This window comes from Branchiostoma floridae, chromosome 11 (genome assembly GCF_000003815.2).
Source record: "Branchiostoma floridae strain S238N-H82 chromosome 11, Bfl_VNyyK, whole genome shotgun sequence".
NCBI lineage: Eukaryota > Metazoa > Chordata > Leptocardii > Amphioxiformes > Branchiostomatidae > Branchiostoma > Branchiostoma floridae.
In genome coordinates this window covers 19,180,915-19,205,096 of record NC_049989.1, presented here as the reverse complement: position 1 = coordinate 19,205,096, position 24,182 = coordinate 19,180,915, and the positions used below count along the sequence as shown (strand labels likewise).

Here is a 24,182-nt window from a genome sequence, read left to right as displayed (position 1 = left end):
TTTAAAGACGATTCGATCATTGTACGGGGGACACCTTGACTGAAAAGGAAGACGTGCGTGTCGTGATGGATCCCATGACGCGCGCCTACGCATCAGCGACCTGCAGCTCATTCTTCATTGCCAAGTGCAAACGACTGACCGCGCAACAGCGCCTCCTGTCGAATATATAGTAATATGCATGTTGCTATAATCACCTTCATGCAGGTGTTGCTACCTGATGAAATATTCATGCTGGTCATATTTTCAGCAGCGTTTATTTTTGTGTGTGAGGGAGGGTGTATGAGGTAGATAACTCAAGAACGGCTGGATGGATTGATTTCATACTTGTAAGGTGTGACAAAAGCTTGAAATGGTTAGATTTTGCACCCCCTAGCGGATTCCCTTGGCACTGCAACGGAACCTCATTTTTTAATACCTTGGGTTTTGGACAAAATATAGTCATGATTTTTTTTTTTGGTGTTGGATAGCTCTTGTGTTCGGGAAGAAGTAACGTAAGTTTTTGCCCCCTGGCTGTTAAGTTTGGAAGTGCATGGGAATTCTTGTTTATAATCCAGAGAGGATAACACAATAAAGGCATAACGGACAATACGAATCATGCAAAATAGGAGGTCATTTGCAAAACTAATGAGGATATTCATTTTTGTTTCCTTTCGTACTTTTGGCACTGCAGCAGAGAGTCTTCCGTCTTCTGTATCTTTAAACTTTTGATGTCATTAAAATGTATAGGGCTGGAACCCATTGCAATTAGCTTCGGAACTGTATGGGTGGTTTGATTCTTCAAAGAGGATAACTGAAGAGAGAAAGGCCGTATATCCATTGTTTGGCACAATGAAATGTACATTAGTTCATAAGGATATTCTATAATTCCTATATTTGCCACAATACATGTAACATAAGGGATATTTACCCCTAATTTTCTTCTCAAATATTTGGACAGAATAGCTGATATCCGTAGGTAATAGAGTACGTAGGCGAGCGACTATTGCTAATGAAAAACGGCGTTCACTGTTCAAAGGGCATTAGTGTTAATGTGTTGACCGGGCGAACCATGAACCCTTTATTGAAGGCAAATATTTGCGGATCGGATCACGCGACTCATAAGGTGCCGACATAAGGTCATTTGCCTGCTGGTGTGAAAAAGGGTATAGTAGTATTTAGGAGCGTCTCACCTGCAGCCTATAGCCAAGTGTGGTTTTAGCGGTGAGTAGGGTTGAATTTTGCATTGAAAACCAGAAATGTAACGCTTAGGGAGCGGTCACCACGTAGGTCGTGCGAACCTCGTGCGATTTTGTAATGATTCATTTGTAAAACATCACAGCCTGAATTGTGTAATCATGTGAGCTCTCATAACTGTACCATTGTACCGTAACCACCAAATTGCAAAGTCAAGATGATATCGAGGCCTTTTCAAAAATGCCCTGACTACCAGTATACCTCGGGAACTACTAACGCTACATTTGCGGAATTATGAGAATTTACATGTATCTATATGAAACAGATAAATGTATATAAATGACCAATGTATAACATGGGGCTCACTAGAAATCATTTGAATAATTATATATGTGGTGCCGTCGTTTCTTGTATGCCTTTAGTAGATACCAATGATATTTGGAGACAGTTTAAAGCAAAACTTCGCATTCCCGTTTGAAAATTAACTTCATATTAATAACTAGAAAGGCCGACATTTGCTTGGGTGCAAATACAGCATATTTCAGCCATACCCATTCCCACGCAACATTGGACTGTTCCAAGTCACCCCTGCGCAAAAATGCAATATTTTAACTGTAAGTTATCCCCAAAAGAGAACTAATATTGTGAATTGATTCCAGGTCAAAACAGAGCTTGCCCAATATGCCCCGGGCCCATATGGAAGAATATAATCTTCCACAGGAGCGCCTATGCACAACTGATTGGTTTTTAGAATTGCGGCAGCTCCTATTTTTCCGAGAGTGAAAAAAAACGCATCTTCCATTAAGATTTTCATCATGAAATTACATGACGCCATTCAACAATTTCCACTTCGATAACTAGGTCTAAATACCGTAATAATCTCCTTGTGATGTGGGTACATTTATCATTGCAGTGAACTTTTTTTAAGCAAGTAGCTATAGGGCATACATTTTGATAATTGTCAAGCAGGTGCAGGTACTGTGTAGTAGGAGTGTTGTTTGTTTTTTCAAGCTAAAAACTTCAATCTTCTTCTTGTTTTGTATGAGCCATTATAAACGGAGACGTCTCGAATTTTTACAAGAATTTTACCACTCTGTCGCTTCATTTCTTTTCTGAAAAATCCCAGGACCAACAAGTTAATTTGATTTGGCTTTATCTGTATAACGTTATTTCATTTTCCTTCGAATTCTTTGTTAAGTATATGCCCCTGCATACCACTGTTAAATTGTTTTACTTTGTATGCAATCCGCTGAGCCATCGGACGTAATCTTGTCTGAGTGTTATAATTTCCTGCTCGTAGCGTGCGAGACCTGGATGATAGGTGTTTCTACCTTGTTCGTGGGTTTCTTTTCGGAGGTCAGTGGTGATACTCTGGTACTGAGAGTGTTTTATTGGGCTCAAACTCTGGCAGTTTAAAGTTACTTACAATTTTAATGTACAAAGTTTACGTCAAAAAAGAACAACAACAATACTAGAAGTACCTACATTTGTTCGGGAAAAATACATCCATTCTCGCCACTGTCAAACTTACGTATCAAAACTAAACGCAAACTGTCCAATTTTCCCTGTCCAAATCTGCCGAAAATGATTGATAGTGTAAAGTCATCGCCACTAACGTTCAATGCACGCGTACCGTCCGCTACCGCTCAAATGACCCTGTCTGAACTCCAAATCCTCGCAAACTACAATTTCAAACCGGGCACAGGGCACCATATGGCAACTGTAAGGCTGTAATGTGCATCTGTTTGTGTATATACGGGATTGCAAGGCCCCGCTTATGAATATTAACTAGCATTCGCCTTTCTCGTCGCTGATTGGCTGGCGTCCATAAAGTAATTAACTCTCGCTCTCCCCAGACCGCTGGCACCTGGCACGTGTGTGCTCTGGGGTCACTGGAGTTCACGGGAGAAGACCGAAAGAAAACCAATTTCCCCTCAGAAAAGTGCAGAAATTAATCATTTGAAATTGGTTTATACCAAAAATTTTACTTGGATCATTTTACCAACTATCTAATGCCTATCTACACCAAATCTAAGGTCATTCCATTGTAATTCAAGGGAACAGGGGGCCACAATATACAGTTTTGGTCAAAACATGACCTTTAAACTTCAATAAAATCATTTTAGAGGTAGATATGAATAAAATCAGAAAAACACACCTTGGTATTGACCCACTCTACCTTTGTGCTAAATTTCAGGTCATTCGGTCACGGAACGACGGAGATGAATCGCTTTGAAGATTTGACAGGAGAAAGAAAGAAAGAAAGAAACATTACGAATACAATATATTTCACCATACCATATATGGTATGGCTGAAATATAATTACATAGGTGCAGCAATAGGAAGGTCAAAGAACGTCACAGCGTGCCCCCCTCCCCAAGATGGCCACAATCTCCCTTGATGAGGGACATTTTGAAGAATCAACGATCTTGAAGGCATTAGAATTGAAAGGTAAGAATGCAGAGAATGATAACATTTCCGAGTGGCATGCGTAGCGACGGGGATTGTGGGTTACATGTCAAAGGTGACTTAGGCCCATGAGACATAAATAAAGCACGTCAGGACATTGAAATAATAATTGTCTGTAGGAGTCGGTTTCCTTAGACAGGTCAAGGACCTTCACCTTTCACATATTACCCAAAATCCATTTCGCTGCGTATGCGTACTCCTCATGATAGTACTCAGATATGTAAGCATTTTCAGGGTTGAAATAGTAATTTTCAAGGTAAGAGGGTGTGTGAAAATTTTCAAAAGAAATTTCACAGCATGTAATACTATGTGCTTAGAACATCTTGATGCATCAGGAAATCTTTTTTTTTTTTTTTGGTATGTATTGGTATTAACACCCTTCCATAGTAAAAGAGCTCCGAGCTGAGTAAACGCCTTGAAAGGTCAAAGAAAGTTAACCCACGAAGACTGGGAAATCTAGCCTCCATAGCAGGCTCTCTATGGGCTTTTTTGGCACTTTTTGTACTGGGTCGCTGATTGCTGGCCTCTCTCATAGCCGTCCATTTTAGAGCCTGCATCTTTTCGGCCTTACAAAGTACTATTAGAAAACGATTAGGGCGATTAACAAGGAGGTGCGAATTCCCTGCCTGCCGTGGACGGCTAATAAACTGCACGCATCTCCGCCGGACGCGGACAGTGCGCTGTCACGCCCCGTGTGCACTGACCCGACAATTCTCTAACGGTTTCGGGGTCAAACTAGTGTTTTTAAAAACACAGAAGTGAAACTTACCAGTTCGACGTTCTTTCTTTATGTCCGACGCCTTTGCTCGGGCGGAGCGCGTAGCGCGTGACATATGGGGGTTTCCCCATCTAAAATGCCGGGCGGCTATGAGAGAGGCCAGCAATCAGCGACCCAGTACAAAAAGTGCCAAAAAAGCCCATAGAGAGCCTGCTATGGAGGCTATGGGAAATCGGAAAGGTGGGAAATCTGAACGTATGCTTCAACAGTAGGGGTTTGCTGTCGTTTCCCTAACAGTTGTTGTTTATAATCAGGCTTAAGTGTTTATTGCAAACCAATCAGCGTTTTATTTTGAGAATTTTCTAAAGCAGTTGAAAACAGGCTTAGAACAAATTCTTTATTGTGGATATCACGAGCATTTCAGGACGAAAGAAGAGAAAGAAACGCTATTGCCTTGGACTGTTTCCAGTCAAATGCCTATGTGTATTGATTTCATCTATTCAATATGAACATTTTTCTGTTCCCTAGACCCACCTTACGTCATTGAAGAAGAGGTAACGAGCTATTTGAAAGACTTTTACAAGGCACAATTTGAGCAGCAACCTCTACTTTTTCGTGAAGAAAATGAACTGCATCTCTCTGAGGTTTACACAAACCTGCATATACAGTGTCGGGGTGGCAGTGGGCACTGTGAGGACATCACTAGTGTTGACAGTCTTACCAACATCTTTAAAGAACCACGACCATCAAGCTCTCTAGGAACTCATCAATCAAAAGCAAGGACACAAACAGATGTCAGAAAAGTTTACATTGAGGGACCAGCCGGTATTGGAAAGTCAGTTTGTTGTAAGAAAATTGCGTATGACTGGGCCACTGGTAAACTAGATCGGTATACAATGGTATTTCTTCTTCAGCTTAGGTACATCAAGGGTAACATTATTGATGCAATTTTTGATCAAATACTATACGACAACATTAACGAAAGCAAAGAAGAACTGCGGAATTACGTATGTCAGTATCCGGACCGAGTTCTCTTCATTCTTGATGGTTTGGATGAATTCAGCTCTGATGTCAAATCAATCTCGGAACTTCTGAAATTGATTCAGGGACACATGGCGCAGAAGTGCAGTGTTCTGGTAACTTCTCGTCCATTGAACCAAGCTCCGGACTTAGAACATGGCGATATCCTCTGTAAAATCGTGGGGTACACGTGGGAAGATTCTCAGAACCATGTCATTAAATACTTCCAGGACAGCCCAGACATTGCACGTCAGCTTCTGACGAAACTTGAAGAAAGCAAGAACATACGATACATTTCTCTAAACCCTCTCAACATGATGTTGATCTGTACTATCTGGAGATATGATAATTCTGACGTCATGTTTTCTGGGAAAACAGAATTGTACACGGATGTGGTCCATTGCATTGTAAAACGCTTTTGTTGCGAGAAAGACTGTGAGTTTGACCTAGATAATCCACCGATACAGCAGGTGTTGAGAAGTTTGGGGAAACTTGCCTGGGATGGAGTCAGAAAAGGCGAGCTGCAATTCAGAATAGATTCTATGAAGAAAGAGTTTCCCAACTCGGAGGATATGATGTCCGTAGGGCAAATGTCAGTATTGGTTATGTGGGCAATAGAAAGGATTTACCTGACTCAACTGACTGAAATTTCTTAAGAAATTCTGCCATTTTAGTGTTTTGGGGGCTGATGTCTTACTTTCTGTACCTTTTATTGACAATGCATTATGCACTCTCATAAAATGCTTCAAAGTGTAACCTGAGCGCTTTTCAATACAGCTTTAGGTGTGTAAATGGTTAGAGACTACTCTCCTTATGCTAGAAAGATCAGCTTTTAACTTTTTCTTCAGTTTGTGTCACTTTTTGGTGAATGCTATGGCGCCTATCAAATGCCTCAGACCACTGCCAAAGCCTTGAGGAAAGTCCTCTGACACCTGCCATGAGATCTACTCCCCTGGGAGCATTCTTGGTCAGAAAGCTTTGAAACTTGGGATAATGTTTGACAACTCTTACCCGCATCATGCGAGATGATTGAAATTTGTCAATTCTCAAGTTCAGGGGGGTGCATGCTTTCGGTAGGGTATTCTAGTTCAAAATTGGCAAGTGTCAAGACACTCCAAGTGATGCGGGAAGGGTTGTCAAGCATCGTCACAAGTTTCAAAGACTTCACGGAGACCCTACCCCTAGGATTGGTCCCCAGGGAGCACAGGTGTCAGGAGGCCTGTGGTAAGGCCTGTGGCTTTGATTAGACTTCATATTGCTTAGCAAAAAGTGACACAAACAGGGGAGAATGGTAAAATCTGCTCACCCTGTCACAAGGAGACTACTCTCCATCAATTTAGACACCAAAATTTGTATCTAAATGCTGTTCCACCACACTTTGGAGCAGATACTGGGAGTGCACAGAATGGGGGGGGGTGTAGGTGTGCCCTTGGGGGCTTATATATCCTTGGGGGCTAATGTGTTCCCCCAAATTGGTTATGTGGGCAATAGAAAGGATTTACCTGACTCAACTGACTGAAATTTCTTAAGAAATTCTGCCATTTTAGTGTTTTGGGGGCTGATGTCTTACTTTCTGTACCTTTTATTGACAATGCATTATGCACTCTCATAAAATGCTTCAAAGTGTAACCTGAGCGCTTTTCAATACAGCTTTAGGTGTGTAAATGGTTAGAGACTACTCTCCTTATGCTAGAAAGATCAGCTTTTAACTTTTTCTTCAGTTTGTGTCACTTTTTGGTGAATGCTATGGCGCCTATCAAATGCCTCAGACCACTGCCAAAGCCTTGAGGAAAGTCCTCTGACACCTGGCATGAGATCTACTCCCCTGGGAGCATTCTTGGTCAGAAAGCTTTGAAACTTGGGATAATGTTTGACAACTCTTACCCGCATCATGCGAGATGATTGAAATTTGTCAATTCTCAAGTTCAGGGGAGTGCATGCTTTCGGTAGGGTATTCTAGTTCAAAATTGGCAAGTGTCAAGACACTCCAAGTGATGCGGGAAGGGTTGTCAAGCATCGTCACAAGTTTCAAAGACTTCACGGAGACCCTACCCCTAGGATTGGTCCCCAGGGAGCACAGGTGTCAGGAGGCGTGTGGTAGGGCCTGTGGCTTTGATTAGACTTCATATTGCTTAGCAAAAAGTGACACAAACAGGGGAGAATGGTAAAATCTGCTCACCCTGTCACGAGGAGACTACTCTCCATCAATTTAGCCACCAAAATTTGTATCTAAATGCTGTTCCACCACACTTTGGAGCAGATACTGGGAGTGCACAGAATGGGGGGGGGGTGTAGGTGTGCCCTTGGGGGCTTATATATCCTTGGGGGCTAATGTGTTCCCCCAAATTGGTTATGTGGGCAATAGAAAGGATTTACCTGACTCAACTGACTGAAATTTCTTAAGAAATTCTGCCATTTTAGTGTTTTGGGGGCTGATGTCTTACTTTCTGTACCTTTTATTGACAATGCATTATGCACTCTCATAAAATGCTTCAAAGTGTAACCTGAGCGCTTTTCAATACAGCTTTAGGTGTGTAAATGGTTAGAGACTACTCTCCTTATGCTAGAAAGATCAGCTTTTAACTTTTTCTTCAGTTTGTGTCACTTTTTGGTGAATGCTATGGCGCCTATCAAATGCCTCAGACCACTGCCAAAGCCTTGAGGAAAGTCCTCTGACACCTGCCATGAGATCTACTCCCCTGGGAGCATTCTTGGTCAGAAAGCTTTGAAACTTGGGATAATGTTTGACAACTCTTACCCGCATCATGCGAGATGATTGAAATTTGTCAATTCTCAAGTTCAGGGGGGTGCATGCTTTCGGTAGGGTATTCTAGTTCAAAATTGGCAAGTGTCAAGACACTCCAAGTGATGCGGGAAGGGTTGTCAAGCATCGTCACAAGTTTCAAAGACTTCACGGAGACCCTACCCCTAGGATTGGTCCCCAGGGAGCACAGGTGTCAGGAGGCCTGTGGTAAGGCCTGTGGCTTTGATTAGACTTCATATTGCTTAGCAAAAAGTGACACAAACAGGGGAGAATGGTAAAATCTGCTCACCCTGTCACAAGGAGACTACTCTCCATCAATTTAGACACCAAAATTTGTATCTAAATGCTGTTCCACCACACTTTGGAGCAGATACTGGGAGTGCACAGAATGGGGGGGGGGTGTAGGTGTGCCCTTGGGGGCTTATATATCCTTGGGGGCTAATGTGTTCCCCCAAATTGGTTATGTGGGCAATAGAAAGGATTTACCTGACTCAACTGACTGAAATTTCTTAAGAAATTCTGCCATTTTAGTGTTTTGGGGGCTGATGTCTTACTTTCTGTACCTTTTATTGACAATGCATTATGCACTCTCATAAAATGCTTCAAAGTGTAACCTGAGCGCTTTTCAATACAGCTTTAGGTGTGTAAATGGTTAGAGACTACTCTCCTTATGCTAGAAAGATCAGCTTTTAACTTTTTCTTCAGTTTGTGTCACTTTTTGGTGAATGCTATGGCGCCTATCAAATGCCTCAGACCACTGCCAAAGCCTTGAGGAAAGTCCTCTGACACCTGCCATGAGATCTACTCCCCTGGGAGCATTCTTGGTCAGAAAGCTTTGAAACTTGGGATAATGTTTGACAACTCTTACCCGCATCATGCGAGATGATTGAAATTTGTCAATTCTCAAGTTCAGGGGAGTGCATGCTTTCGGTAGGGTATTCTAGTTCAAAATTGGCAAGTGTCAAGACACTCCAAGTGATGCGGGAAGGGTTGTCAAGCATCGTCACAAGTTTCAAAGACTTCACGGAGACCCTACCCCTAGGATTGGTCCCCAGGGAGCACAGGTGTCAGGAGGCCTGTGGTAAGGCCTGTGGCTTTGATTAGACTTCATATTGCTTAGCAAAAAGTGACACAAACAGGGGAGAATGGTAAAATCTGCTCACCCTGTCACAAGGAGACTACTCTCCATCAATTTAGACACCAAAATTTGTATCTAAATGCTGTTCCACCACACTTTGGAGCAGATACTGGGAGTGCACAGAATGGGGGGGGGTGTAGGTGTGCCCTTGGGGGCTTATATATCCTTGGGGGCTAATGTGTTCCCCCAAATTGGTTATGTGGGCAATAGAAAGGATTTACCTGACTCAACTGACTGAAATTTCTTAAGAAATTCTGCCATTTTAGTGTTTTGGGGGCTGATGTCTTACTTTCTGTACCTTTTATTGACAATGCATTATGCACTCTCATAAAATGCTTCAAAGTGTAACCTGAGCGCTTTTCAATACAGCTTTAGGTGTGTAAATGGTTAGAGACTACTCTCCTTATGCTAGAAAGATCAGCTTTTAACTTTTTCTTCAGTTTGTGTCACTTTTTGGTGAATGCTATGGCGCCTATCAAATGCCTCAGACCACTGCCAAAGCCTTGAGGAAAGTCCTCTGACACCTGCCATGAGATCTACTCCCCTGGGAGCATTCTTGGTCAGAAAGCTTTGAAACTTGGGATAATGTTTGACAACTCTTACCCGCATCATGCGAGATGATTGAAATTTGTCAATTCTCAAGTTCAGGGGGGTGACAGGGCAAATGTCAGTATTTCCGGACTTGCGCAGATGACCCAGTTTTAGTGCCCTCAGAATGCTTAGGTAGGCTTGGGAAAAGTGGCTGTAAAATTGTTTTTCTTGGGATATGTTTGGATTTTGGGGGTGCATCTTATAGGCAAGGGTTGTAGCTTCTATATTGTGTTGAAAAAACAGATTTTTAGTGATATTTGTGGTTGCAGTAGGCCTTAGAAGTTAGGTGTTTTGGTGTTGTTTACATGCAGTGAAATGGGGGTGAAAAGGTCTCCCACCTATGTTTTCATGGCGTATAATATAATTCCGCCGTAAATGTTTTCCCTTTTTTGTCGTTAAATTACTCTTCAGAGGTCGGACAACCTTGCCAATGTGAGTTTTTCATGTTCTAAAAGTCAGGTAGGTGATTTTTGACAGCCTCTTTCTCCCATGATTCCCATTGTTAAGAATATGCATAGGAAATATTGAAATTTAGCCCGTAGGACTCCTGTCGACTGTCCTGTCGCCTTGCAGTCTCGCGAGAAAATGCGAGTACTCTGAATTCCTCCACGTGACGATTCAAGAGTACATGGCGGCACATTTCTTGTGGCGCGAGCTAGCTGCCGAGATGAGGGACCCGTCTTACACACTGAGGAACGACCTGAAACACATGATGACATCCCCAACACTAGGCGGGGTTCACAGATTCTTCAAAGGAATTTTCAGACGTAACTCGGACTCTGTGGAAAGTAAAGAAAGACTTGCGGTTTTGTTTGAAGCCCACTTGGACGCCATTAGGGACAGCGATGACATAGAAGTTTAGTTTCGAGATCAGAACCCAGTCTACATTGCTTTATTTAGACTTCAGCACCTGTTACTGTATGAATCTACGTATCTTTCATCGGTAACATTCCAAATATTGGACTCTTATGTATTCTAATACCGTGTATACACGGTATTCGATGACCCTAAAGTAAAGGGCCATTAAGGTACCGGGGGCGGCTGATTTAAATTCTATATTTGGTCAAAAAGTGATTTATGTTGTGGCACTTATATGTGCAGCATATATTTGTATTTTGAGCACATAACCGCTCTGAAACAAACGATGGCTTGTATCTTCTTTTAAAACAATACAAATATGCAAACGCATACTAGTACATGCCTACGTGAATGTTAATATTTACATATTGACTTTCTGCTCGAGGCTGTTGCACACTATCATAACACGATGTCAGATACTCGTATAACGTTATACACGGCGAAATGACATCACTCACATTTACTGTTCACAGGTTGACGTGCATAAGTTTATATTTGTATGGTTAGATGTCTACGTGAACTGCATTGGGTGTATACTTTTGATCACTAGATTTACGTCTTAACATTCAATCTTTCTCAGTCTAAAGTCACACATCGTTCACAATCTTGTTTCCCTAATCTGGCACTGGCAATGCACCAGGATGATAATGCACCTAATCTCCAAGCAGATCCTACGGTAGCATAAGATAGTATCAAAAGCTGGCAGAGGAGTGAAGCCGGCCGAGGAGTGTGTCAGGCTACCGGATCAAACACACTCTTAGGCCGGTGTGACAGCGATCTCGCCCCCCCGGCGATCTCGCCCCCCCGGGGGGCGAGATCACTAGCGTTTTCGCCCCCCTTAAGCGTTTTCGCCCCCCCCCCCCCAGAACATTACTAGTATTCCTCGGAGGGGTCTTAAGAGCAGCTGGTTACTACATATTAGGTGCGCTACCTGGTACTATACTAAACCTGGGAGTAACATAGTTGGTGTGTTACCTGGTACCTATATGGCACCTTATTACCGTAAGATGTCATACCTTGTTCGGTGCAAACACTACATTGAAAGGACATTTTTTTTGTAGCTGACATGGCAGAGGTGGCATAGAAAACAATGCTATTGTGAACGTATAAATCAACACCGTCTATGGCACGGAATACGTCAGCTATATGTTTTCAATTTGTCACAGTATTTTCTTTCTTGTGCAGAAAACATTTCCAAAGTACTAAGAAAAACACAATTGAATAATAGTTTCTCATTATAAACACTATCTACGCACAAGTTGATATACCTGTTGCTAAATGCTACAAAAAACTGGTAAAGTACCAGTCTTAAGAAACACGGGTAAAACACCAGTTCCTAAATACTAGAAAAACAGTCATATTGGAGGTGAAGATAGCCATAGGGTAGGTGCATATAACGTACCAGTTTCTAAATACTAGAAAAACAGTCATATTGAAGGTGAAGATACCCCTTGGCCATGTGCATACACCAAAACGTGCATTATTCTAATGAATATCTTATTTGCATAATCAATAAAGACATGACATAGTTCTTTTGTGGTCAATTCATAATAGAGGCTTCATATTGGAGATATATAGGTTGCTTGAGGATAGGTGAATACAATGAAATATATCTCATGTCGAGACTCAGGTACATGCAATAAAGGGAATACAAGGGACCCAACCCTCCTTGTCTGAAACAAGTTCAACTATCTTATTGCCATGTACTTACGTTAATATTAATACTATGGATGGTGTTATGTATCAAACTCGTGTACTTATATCATTCTGAAACTGCATTGTGTGATTTATACCAATCAACTTCTAAAATATCATGTAAACCCGTTTTTTTGGGGGGGGGCGAAATCGCTAAAGGGGGGCGAGGTAGGGGGGCGAGATCACTAACCGGGGAGGGCGAGATCGCTAGTGATTTCGCCCCGGGGGGGCGAGATCGCTAGTGATTTCGCCCCCGGGGGGGCGATATCACGGGGGGGCGAGAACGCTGTCACACCGGCTTTACTACTCTGCCAGCTTTTGATACTGTCATATGCTACCTTAAAATCTGCTTGGAGATTTAATGCACCATCCCCTTTATATCGCCGTACCAGAAAATTAGCCGCTAATGATCCATTTTTACACAATGCTATTCTGCGTAATGACTCCATATGTTGCTGTAGTAATGGAGCCAAGATGGCTTGGATAACGAATGACGCAGTCTGCGCACTATAGAGCACCTTAAAAGCCTCTCTCATATGGTAAGGTTTTAATGGGCTCTCAGCATCCTGAGTACTACCCGCTGGGGAACCTTCCTGCATTTGCTGATGGTCCAGTGAAGTATACGGACGATCAATCTCAAGCTCAGGCACAGTAATGTGGAGTAGTTTAACACCAAACGGTAAACCTAAAAAAAAAAGAAAACTTGAGAACGGCACCATTAAGGTGATATCTCACTGCACTAAGGGCACCGGTGCGGCACTGCTAAAGATTACTCAACGAATTTCAGAGATAAAGAACGAGTTTTCTTACGTTTTTGGTATTTTGTTGTCTTTTGTGTCATACTTTTACGTATTACGCAATGTCTGAATTAGATTCGGAAAAAATAACACAGAGCCGCAGTTAACGAACCCCGCAGTACCGCGCCGGTGCCCCAAGTGCAGTGGGATAACACCTTTAGTTGTACCATTTGAAACATGTTGCGACAAAAAAATAAACAAAACTGTGGACTACGACTGGATCGATATATGGAATGATACCAGATAATACCGATTATCAGTTTCAAGAATATTGAATACAACATTACATTGCAAACTACAAGAAAATCCCTGACCTCCTCTTGAACTCTTGATTTACAGTCCATGGTTCATGTCCACAGAGTGTTACTTCAATAAAGATTTAAAAAATGCGTAGCATGTATTAAACTTGAGAGTGGTTGGCAAATACGTGACTGTGTATAATGGAAGTCATTACTATCATCCCACGTCACTACTTGGGCGCTCGGGGGTTTTCAAGCACTTAATGCCATTAGACTGTAGCAGGTGTCAATGGAGGTTGCGTCAAGGGGACGTTACATTTGCTTCTTCGTGCAGGTTGAATGTCAACAGAATTACTTAATATGATTCGTCTGGGATTTGAACACCTGTCGCTAGGAGGCGCTGCACTTCGTAACACAACACAAACACACACACACACACACACACACCTCAGTGTTACATAATTGACAAAAACGCCCCTTTATTAAACAATGTATTTTCCTCTTCTTTCATTACAACATCTACATTGTACGTTGACAATTAGAGCAGTCACCTGATACTGTAAAGTATAGATGTTAGCGTGGAATCTACTTCGCTATTGGTAAAAAAAATGAATGTTGGTGGTTCAAACAGACCACAGAAAAAACTCATCACGTCATTATTTATGGGTACTTTTATTTATCACATTACAGGTTTGCGATAGCAGAAGCTATATTTTTAGCTGGGACTTACCATTCAAACGGGGATTCCCCATTACGTAATGTTTAAAGCACCAATCACATCAGACTGCAGAAGGGACGGGGATTCCCCTTTACGTCACGTTTAAAACACCAGTGACACCATTTAATATGCGAAAGCTGGAAGTGAAACATGGACGGTAAGTTGGCTTTCTGTGTTTTCTGTAGTGTTATGCCAACACATACTTGGCATTTGCCACCTATCTTGGTGTTTTAACCTTATAGTTGTGCTTTAGAAATTTTTATCAGGTATGAGGTGCAGAGTCTGTTACAAGACAACCTATGTTCTGTAGTCACTGTGTCGGCGAGAAGCGGTATGAGTTCCGTTTTCTGTTTCTTCGTCTTGCATGAGGGTGCAGAGAAGTCTGTTTGGCTTAGACCATTAAGGATGTTAAGGATACGTTTATCAATCACCACTGAAAGAAAGAAGTTTGGACAAACGTTTGGCCATGAGTTCCAGACAGATTGCGCAACACCACAACTTCACCCTGAAATCAATTCCAGACTTTCGTACCCTAACTTTAACTAGCACAATCAATGTTGGAATTCTGCCAGATCGCTACAAAATGTCACTCCAACAATTCATCCTGAGCACTATTACTGATTATTTATAAGGCAGCTAGATATACATTTAGTTTCTCACTAACATGAACAGTACTGTATAATAGCATGACAGTGTTCACTCATACGTATTGCCACCAACTAATAACTTTCAACAACATGGATTACGCTAAAACGTAAACCTGTCTGTAGTTGGTAGCAAATTCTTATTTCTAGTAGACAATTGTTATTAGATATAATCAAGAGGTCAACGCAAGCTTAATTATACATGTATAATGTTTTACATGTACTTTGGAGTCGCGCAATCTTTAAAGCTGAACACAGTCCATCAATTATTAACTAATGCTGACCCACCGTTGCCCCCGGCCCCCGAGTCATATGCTCACGAGTGGTTGTTGACGAACATTTTTTGGCACATGTCCAAAGTGTATTTGGTTACACCCACTTTCCACTAGACGCTGCGACGGGGCTGCGACGAGGCTGCGACCGCTGAGCGACTAAATATTAGACAGATCGCGGAATAAATTTCATAGATTAAGAACGAATCCTGAACATTACATTAGTGGAATCAAGGGTCACACAAATCCAGTTTTGGTCGCTCTGCTATCGACGATTATTGGAAAGAATCAAATTGTTGGGAACTGTTTTACACGTACGACGTGGTGACAATGACAACACCTGCCTCGTTGCTTTGTCCCAATGGCTGATACCCACTTTCCACTAGGACGGCGCTCTCGCCGCGCTCTCTCTGCGACCTAAAATTTGACGTTCCCCTGAATGAATTGTATAGAAAAGAAACGAATCTTTTTACACTTTCTGTGCTTTGGTGTTTTTTCACTCACACTTTTACGTTTGTATGATATACCCAGTGTGAAAGCGAAGGTTACACACATCCTATTTAGATCGCAGTGAGAGCGCAGCGCAATCGCCTCCTGACTGGTTAGCCCTCCTTTCCACTAAAAGTTCTAGTGGAAAGGAGGGCTAACCAGTCAGAGGGACCGGTGTTGTTTTTGTTGACGGCTAATAGTCAGATGTTTGACAGTTGGTTTGTTTGACAGGTCTTCGTGAATACTTCTTTTTCATCAAGGAAAATGTCAGCTCAGATTGGAGGGACCTGGCTTTTCATCTTGGATTTGAACAGGCAGACATCGATAACATCGTGGGCCGGAACCGAGATGACAAGTCTCGCTGTATGGACCTGTTGGAGGAATGGCTGAAGCGTAACGGAGAGAGAGCCACCATAGAGGTCCTGATGGAGGCCTTGGCGAAGGCAAACCTGCAGAGCACCATAGACGGTCTTCAAGGCAAATATTCTGGTACAAAATGAATGGCTGTGAATTATTTCACTTTACCCTTATGGGTGATGTAATGTTCATATATATATAATCACAAGAAAAAGATACTTCGGAGTTCCAAAGTTGCTCCCGTTTCGTATACATACTGAAGGAATTCATCGATTTTAGAGTCCTGCAAAGATTGAAAATGTCCGATCTAATTGTTTGAAACCTTAATCAGTTTGGTATGCTGACTTGTAAATCACATAATACCTTAGTGAAAAGTTTAAACTTTGTTCCAACACAATGGAAGAAACTCACCATAAATTTTCGGCCGAATTTTTCCGGATTAGTGCAGCGAATCATTCATCTGATGAAGGTCGGAGTGTTCGGCCGAAAATTTATGGTGAGTTTCTTCCCTTGTGTTGGAACAAAGTTTAAACTTTTCACTATGGAATTTACCAACACAGATGAGCTTTCATTCGGACACATAATACCTGCTCTTTTTTTCTAAATTGCGCGGCTCTATCTACTTTCTGATAACAAAGAAATTCAACTGGAATTTTGCTTACCATAAAGGCGTGTTGAATCCTGCTTGCTTTGTATTACGGCCACATGAATACTATCATCTTTTCGCAGAAAAACTGGAACGATGTTCTGTGATGGAAGATCAATCAACGGATGCAGGCCTTGCCCTTGCGGTCGAGAAAAGATGTGCATTGGTGGATCTGGACAAGGTGAGCATCACTAAAATATGATACAAGCTGACACTGTCAGACTCCTACGCACATTGAGATGAGTTTGCCTCAAAAACTTTGACGAACAAAACTTTTGTAAACTAAGTTGCCCTTCGAAAAATCAATAAATGATGCTAACAATTTGCTTCATTAGATCACATAGTCAATTATATTGCTGTTACGTGAATATCAAACGTATAGTGTTATATTGACTTAGTGAGAGGTCCATTCAGACGATAAACGTTGACGTTAGTGTTATGTTGGCAGAAAACTTCTGTGTCAGAAGAAAGCAGCAAGATGAAGAACGGCAATGATCGACAAAGTACCAAACAGGATATTGATGAAGAAGATGGTAAGACATTCATAGAAACATTATAACGGCAAATATATCATTATCTGTACTGTTGCATAAGCCCATTGAACATCATAAGTCAAATCATAAGTTATACAAAGATTCTGCGTCTCATGAAATCATCTAAGACCTCTATTACAAAGCAGACTTGGAAATTTTCTTTTGAAAAAAACGTTTTCAGCATTCAACTTTTCTTTTCTTCCAGAAACGGGCGATTTGGATCCATCGGAAGCCCCAACAAACATCCCCGACCCCCTTCCTGTAGATATCTTCGTTGGTCGCGAGCAAGAACTCCATGACCTCAGCGAGGGTCTACAGAAGAATAGGTGTATGGTTTTAAGCCATGCCGTCGCCATCAGAGCCCATGGAGGGACAGGAAAGACCTCCCTGGCCCTGCAGTACGCCCATAACCACAAGGGGGAGTACCCAGGAGGTTTGTTTTGGGTAGTCGCTACCACCAACAGACTGACAAGTGACTTCGCAAACTTAGGTAAGTTTACTGAACAAAATTATAATGTGCTATTATAAAGAACAGCAATGCCATGTCAAACTCATTTAAGCAGCTTACATCTGGCCCAAAAGTCGTGAGTTCAATTCAGTCTGTTGTCGCTAACCCGACATGCACGCTTTTGGGAAGGATTACTGTCATTGGGTCCGGACGATAAGCCTTGGTCCACTGCGCATTGTAATACGTGTAACAGAAAAGATCTAACGTAATTTTCCCTGTACAATGAAGCTGTAAATACTTTACATAGCGTTTGGCATTTTTATCACGACCAGTGATAGATTTACTTGTCTATTCGTTGAGTTTATTTGAGCTTTTATCTTAAAAGTTGCTCAGGATCACATTTTTTTTCTTTATGTTAATTGGCGCCTGTTTTTATGTCGTTTTACGTAGCAAACGTCATGAATCACGAAGAAGCAACTAAACTGAAGAAAGCGGAAGAGAAGATAAAGTTTGTACAGAGGGAGTTGCGGACACGTGAGGGTTGGCTCCTGATCCTCGACAACGCCGATGAAGTATCTGCACACACTCAGCTGGAGAAACTCCTGCCTCCCAGACATCAGCTGAAGGGAGGTCACATCATCATCACAACGCGATGTTCGTACGTGGAGGGTCTTAAAGTCGCCACAAATATCGAACTTCCGTCGTTAACTGAAACGGAATCAATAAGGTTAGCTCGCAGCATTATCATCACCGTAAGATAATTTCTTTTCTCAGAAGTCTAGAGCAGCCGAGTTCAATAACATTTGTATTGCTCAATAAAAGGTTTGGATTCATCGGCGGACAGGCAAGGAAACATTCTCCATTTTGTGTGATTTTGGGCAGGGACTTCTGCTCTGCTTATTAGGTGGTCTTTCTGAAGAATTTGTCGTCATCTTTTGGTGTTATGACTTAGGTCATATCGAGCCGTTGGAACAAACTGCAGATAAAGGTATGATAACCAAAATGTACACGAACTTAAGTGTACAATTGAAATATAGTTTTACAGAGATTTATATTCTAGTTATGTTTAAGGCGATCTCCGAGCAGATATTTGGTGGCAAAATGATACAGGTATTCTGACTGGGCACAGGACCCATGGTCAAAGTCTTTTCCCCAAAAGAACTTTAAAGAGCTTATACTTCTATCTGTTGTTAAGTTTTATTCAAACAGGATGAGTTGTGTGAGTAGATATGATGTAATCACCCTCTTTTGATTTGTTTTAGATTTCTGCAGAGACGAACTGGACGGCAAGATGAGGAAAACAGTGACAAGGTCGCCATCAAAGAGATCGTCAGTAGATTCGGAGGGTTACCATTGCTTCTGGAACAAGCTGCCAGCTACATAAACAAGACACGCTGTACGTTTGATGAGTACCTGAAGGCTATTGAAATCAGAGGCAACATTCCCCTCGACGGACCCAGCCACGGTACGAACCGCGTTAAGAGAGTGGAAAACACTTTCACGCTGAACTTTGACGAGATGCCGCAAGTGTCACGTGACATCTTTCACATCCTGGCGTTTTGCGATCCTGACGAGATCCCCTTTGAGATCTTCAGCGTTGCGTGGAACTCAAGCTCCCTCGCAGATGAGTTCATAGATGACCACGAAGTTCAGCTAAAAGCGGCCTTACAGAGAACAGATGCAGACAGGGCGAAGCTTCTGGAACTGTTGGAACCAATAAGACGTTACAGCCTGATGTCTTTTCGTGAAAAGTCGTGTTCTTCAAAGGCTCCTGGGTTGTATGGAGCAATTCACCGCGAGGTTCAGCGCCAAGCAAGGGACTGCATGGGGAAGGCCACGTACGAGAACGTCCTTCTCACATTGGTGAAGATGCTTGCCGCAATATTCCAATACGGTGAGTCGGCCCACCCACAGCTACAGAAGGACCTGCTACCGCACGCAAAAAGCTGCCTGAGTTACACGACCGCGAACGGCCAACACTACGTCGTTGCACAGATGTTGCTGGGACTGGGGCAATGCGAGTCCCGCTTGAACCTCTTCGTCGATGCCGAAAAACACTTCGACAAATGCGACCGTCTGCTCATCCGTCACGGACCAACAGAAGTTGGTGCTAAGTTATACCTCGAAAAAGGCCGTCTTGCTAGGAGGAAAGAAGATTTCGGTAGGGCCGTTGCTCTGCTGCAAAATGCATACCGGTCCGGGGTAAGACTTGACAGGGAAAGGGGCACCGTGGTCATGAGCCTAACTACTGCAGAAATTGTTGAAGAGCTAGCCAACACTTTCATCGACAACAAAAGCTACGCCGAAGCGGTGAAGTGGTTTAAGCGATGCGAAGAAGCCTTTCAAGGTGGCACGACATCAGATTACAACAAGGCCCATTTCTACGGTACGTATGGAAAAGCCCTAGCGGGAATGCAAAACTTCGGCAAGGCTGCAGACATGTACGAGAAAGCGAAGGCCTTAACCCAGGAAAGGGACTATCGCTTCCCCATCTACAACACAGGATATGCCGACATGCTCACTAAGAAGATGGAAGTGAAGGGAAGCTTCAACGTGCCAGAGCTTGAAAAGGCAAAAGAAATGTGTGAGCTTTCAGATCGCGTAATCAGAGATCAGAATGGCGCACACCACCGGTACATAGCCTGGAACGCTGGCATTCTTGCCGGCATCCTTCGTCATTTGCCAGGACAAGAAGACTACGCCATTACAAAACTCGAGGTAAGAACAGCCCATCTGCATGAAGCAAATCCCAATCTCTGTTTTCCTTTTTTTCATGAGGTCTTCGTTTAAGTACATGTGGCTCCTGTTTTTCGAACAGGTGTAAGCTTTATATGTGCTTAAAGTTTCATGCCAGTTATGACAAACCGCCATATTTACACCGTGTTTCTTTTTTCTTTGCATCTCCAGGAAGCTGAGAATATCCAGCGGCGAGCGTATGGGAACAAACACGAACAGCTGGGGAACACATTGTTTCAGAAAGGTAATATATATATAATAATTGCTTGTTCGTTTTATATTTTACCCAAAAGGAATCAATCAATGTTTGTTTAATCCTATATAATTATGTGCTATATTACAATATATTTGAAGCCTGTGTTTACACAATCTCTCGCTGGCTGGGGTTACTATAGGGCCGGCCGCTAGGAGCGCGATTTTAGTCAGGCTAAATATATTTGTAGCCGGGATTAACTTAAAATGGGGCACTTGAAGCGATTCTTGAAGTCACCAGCAGACTTTAAAGAATGATGGAATGGCATATTTACTCTAAAAACCGTAAAGCTCCTAGTAGGTAAAATAGGAATCTAATGTCCAGTGCTAAAATTTAGATGTTGTTTGTTTAAACATTTACTTCTTCTTACGACGCTCAAATCCGCCAGCAAACTCACTCACTCACTCACTCAGTCACTCACTCACTCAGTCACTCAGTCACTCAGTCAGTCAGTCAGTCAGTCAGTCAGTCAGTCACTCACTCACTCACACACACACTCAATCACTCACTCAATCACTCGCTCACTCACTCACTCACTCACTCGAGCTCACTCACTCTCTCACTCACTCACTCACTCACTCACTCACTCACTCACTCGTCCTCTTGCACGAAGTTAGAAAAAAAGGTTAAAAAAAAACGAAAATCAGCCTGCAGGTCGCTTTTCATTAAGGACCCCATTGAGTTCAAGACGACAAGAGGGGAAAGGTAAGGGTCTGACAAAATACATAACAGACACACAGTTTACAACATTTAAGTCCACATATGCTAGACAAAAGAAAACCTGTTCAAATCATCAACTTTCCTTGCTTTACAGGACGCATACTGCTACAGATAGATAGGGTGGAGGAAGGAACGACCTGCCTCAGACAAGCCCGTGATATGTACCGCAAGGGGCACCCACGCCTGGAAGAAATCGGTGGTCTTCTTTCTCAGAAATGATGTGGTCAATCTGTCTTAAATGTGACCAAAACACACCACACAGGGTTTTGTGCGCCAATGTGCCAAGATCCACAGATTTGCCACCTAGAACTGCTTTTGTTTTGCTACTTTTGTCTGATTTGACCGAAACATGTTACTCGGTGACTTATATTTCTGCCACCTTTATCCTAGTAACGATCTTGCTAGAGGGAATCTCGCTAGATCAACGTTACACACAAAGGCTAAAATGGAAAAGTGCAATTGGTGTACTATAGCAGATATATGTTTTTAATGGTAAAAGTGTAGTGCGTTTTGTGTACAAATGATTTCGAAGGGCATTTGCATTTACTTGTATGGTATTGTTGATTATTAGTGATATTTGTATTATTATTGATATCAATTATGGTCTGAATCTGAATCTGGTTGGTTGCTTAGTACACTGGCTAGATTTTATCATAAAACTTTAGCGTATGTATTCGAAAGGCAAGTTTATTTTCTTAATTAGCTGGACCAAAACAGTGCAGTTAACACTGCATCTTGTACAATTAAGCTTATGGGATGGTGAAATTTAACCTGAGGCCCTTTAATGCCCCGCATGTTCTTTATTCTGCAATGGTTTCATGTACGCCTTTCTTTTAAGAAAAGAAACTTTGATTCATACATTTGTAAGAGAATTTTGTTTTTGTTTAGGGTCACATACGGAGGGTGGCAAACTTTCAATCTTCTGATTACATTGTATACGCACAAATATTTGTCCTGAAGCCAAATCCAGCGGACAAACTTGAAATGACTAGTGAACACGTAGGACTAGGCGTTTTTTAAATTCATAAATGTATAATCAATGTCTCTAGAGCGCCACACAAGGTCTTTGACCCATATACACTGCATATTAGAGTCGTTTGTGGTCGTTTGTGGTGTTTCTGGATCGTTTGTGGTCGTTTGTGGCGTTTAGGCAGACCGGCATTTAAAACATGTTGTGACAAAAAGTAAACAGAATTGTGGACTGAATGAATATATGGAATGATACTGGATATCGCCGATTATCAGATTCAAGAATATTGAATACAACATTGCATTGTAAACTTCAAGAGAATCCCTGACCTCCTCTTAAAGTCTTGATAACGTTCCTGTCCACAGAGTGTTACTTCAATAAAGATTTTTAAAATGCGTAGCATGTTTAAACTTGAGAGTGGTGGGCAAATACGTGACTGTGTATAATGGAAGTCATTACTATCATCCCACGTCACTACCTGGGCGCTCGGGGTTTTTCAAGCACTTAATGCCATTAGACTGTAGCAGGTGTCAATGGAGGTTGCGTCAAGAGTACGTTTTTACATACATTTGCTCCTGCTTGCACGTCCACATGACTATTATCCCTCACAGTGGGCTTTGGACAAGAGTCGCGAGGAGGCGCTTCACTCCGTTGGTTGCCATTAGCGGGTCAGAGGTCATTTAACCCAGGAAGTAAGACAAAGGCACTCGGAGACCTCGTGTCGACAGCCAGAATTAGGCATAAGGATGCTTTACACAAAAAAATCATAGAAAATAAACAATTTGTCAAATGGGGATAATAACTGTATCATCGTACTCTTGATAAGTCAGAGAACATTGTGGACTTCATTCAAGATGTCAAAATGTATTCTAAGACGGCATCCGGCGCATCAAAGTTGACCATTTCGCTGAGGTGTCGGCCCCATTGTTTTTCAATGGGATGGCCCCACGCCGAGAAATTTGAAGTGGGCACCACATGGGGGTTTGTGGTATCTGTCTAAAGTAGTGTCTTCGGGGTTGCATCCTGAAATCTACTGTCCCAGTTCAGTTAGCCGTGTCTTGACGTTCACTGTTTGAGACTTATACTTGCAAGTGGATTTATGAGTTGGACCATTGATACAGTCAAGCATTGCGTCGATTCAGCCGTCGATTTGCTTGAAGCCAGCGATTTAGCCGGCGATTTGTCTTGCACAGAAGGTAGCATCTGATTCGGGCGTCGATTCGTACAAACTGCAACTGCTTCATTTCCATTGAAACCTATAATAGATATAAAAAAAATGCTACTTATTGTCTGTTACCACCCAATATAACGTTATGTATAACGTTATTTAAACATAAAAGTAGCTTTCCGGTCCCTGTCATATTAACGCTATGGCGTTTGATTGTTACAAATATACAAGTTCATTTATGTAAATACTGCATTATGTACCTCAAAGACATTTGACGCCTTATAGCAAGGTAGCTTGATGATTTTTGAAGTCCAAATGACATTCTACAATCACTAGATTAGATAGTAAATAAGATTCAATAATCAGAATTAACGCACACGCAATCGTGATGTCATAACGTCTAAAATATGGACAATACTAATAACAGTTGCTTTCCAGATCCCTGGTATTCTAGGTAAATACAACACTTTCAAAGCCTTGTAGAAACGTAACTAAGTAATCAATAGCAGTCAAATGGATTTCTACTCGCTCTCGACGGGTTTTACTATCAAAATCAAGTGATAAAAGTAACGCACATTTTTTAACCTTGACGCCATAACGAAATTTTTGGATAAGTCATTTATGTAAATAATACATTATATACATCCAAGACAAGAAACGCCATGTATCAAGGTCGCTTAAAATAATGAGTGTAATCCAAACGACATTCAACAATCATTGAATCACTTGTTAAATCAGATTAAAGCATCCAAATTACCGCACATC

The 24,182-nt window shown here is 42.0% G+C and overlaps 2 protein-coding genes across 4 annotated transcripts in view; both read left to right on the top strand.

Annotated features, from left to right (window-relative positions):
* Positions 1-14,302: 14,302 nt before the first annotated feature.
* On the top strand, positions 14,303-22,652 carry LOC118425473. The gene is made up of 9 exons (XM_035834317.1): positions 14,303-14,338; positions 15,818-16,075; positions 16,673-16,770; positions 17,038-17,122; positions 17,328-17,612; positions 18,021-18,297; positions 18,833-20,288; positions 20,478-20,550; positions 21,374-22,652. Exons 1-9 carry the CDS (start codon positions 14,332-14,334, stop codon positions 21,496-21,498), a joined length of 2,664 nt encoding a protein of 887 aa, XP_035690210.1. The 5' UTR covers positions 14,303-14,331; the 3' UTR covers positions 21,499-22,652.
* A 216-nt stretch (positions 22,653-22,868) lies between these two features.
* Positions 22,869-24,182, top strand: part of LOC118425486 (macrophage migration inhibitory factor homolog) — a 13,788-nt gene continuing 12,474 nt past the window's right edge. Inside the window, exon 1 of one of the 3 annotated variants that reach the window (XM_035834345.1) lies at positions 22,869-22,964. The gene's annotated coding sequence lies outside the window, so the exon portion shown is untranslated. Of the gene's footprint in view, positions 22,971-24,182 lie in introns of all 3 variants that reach the window. The other 2 variants (XM_035834347.1, XM_035834346.1) reach the window with 2 other exon arrangements.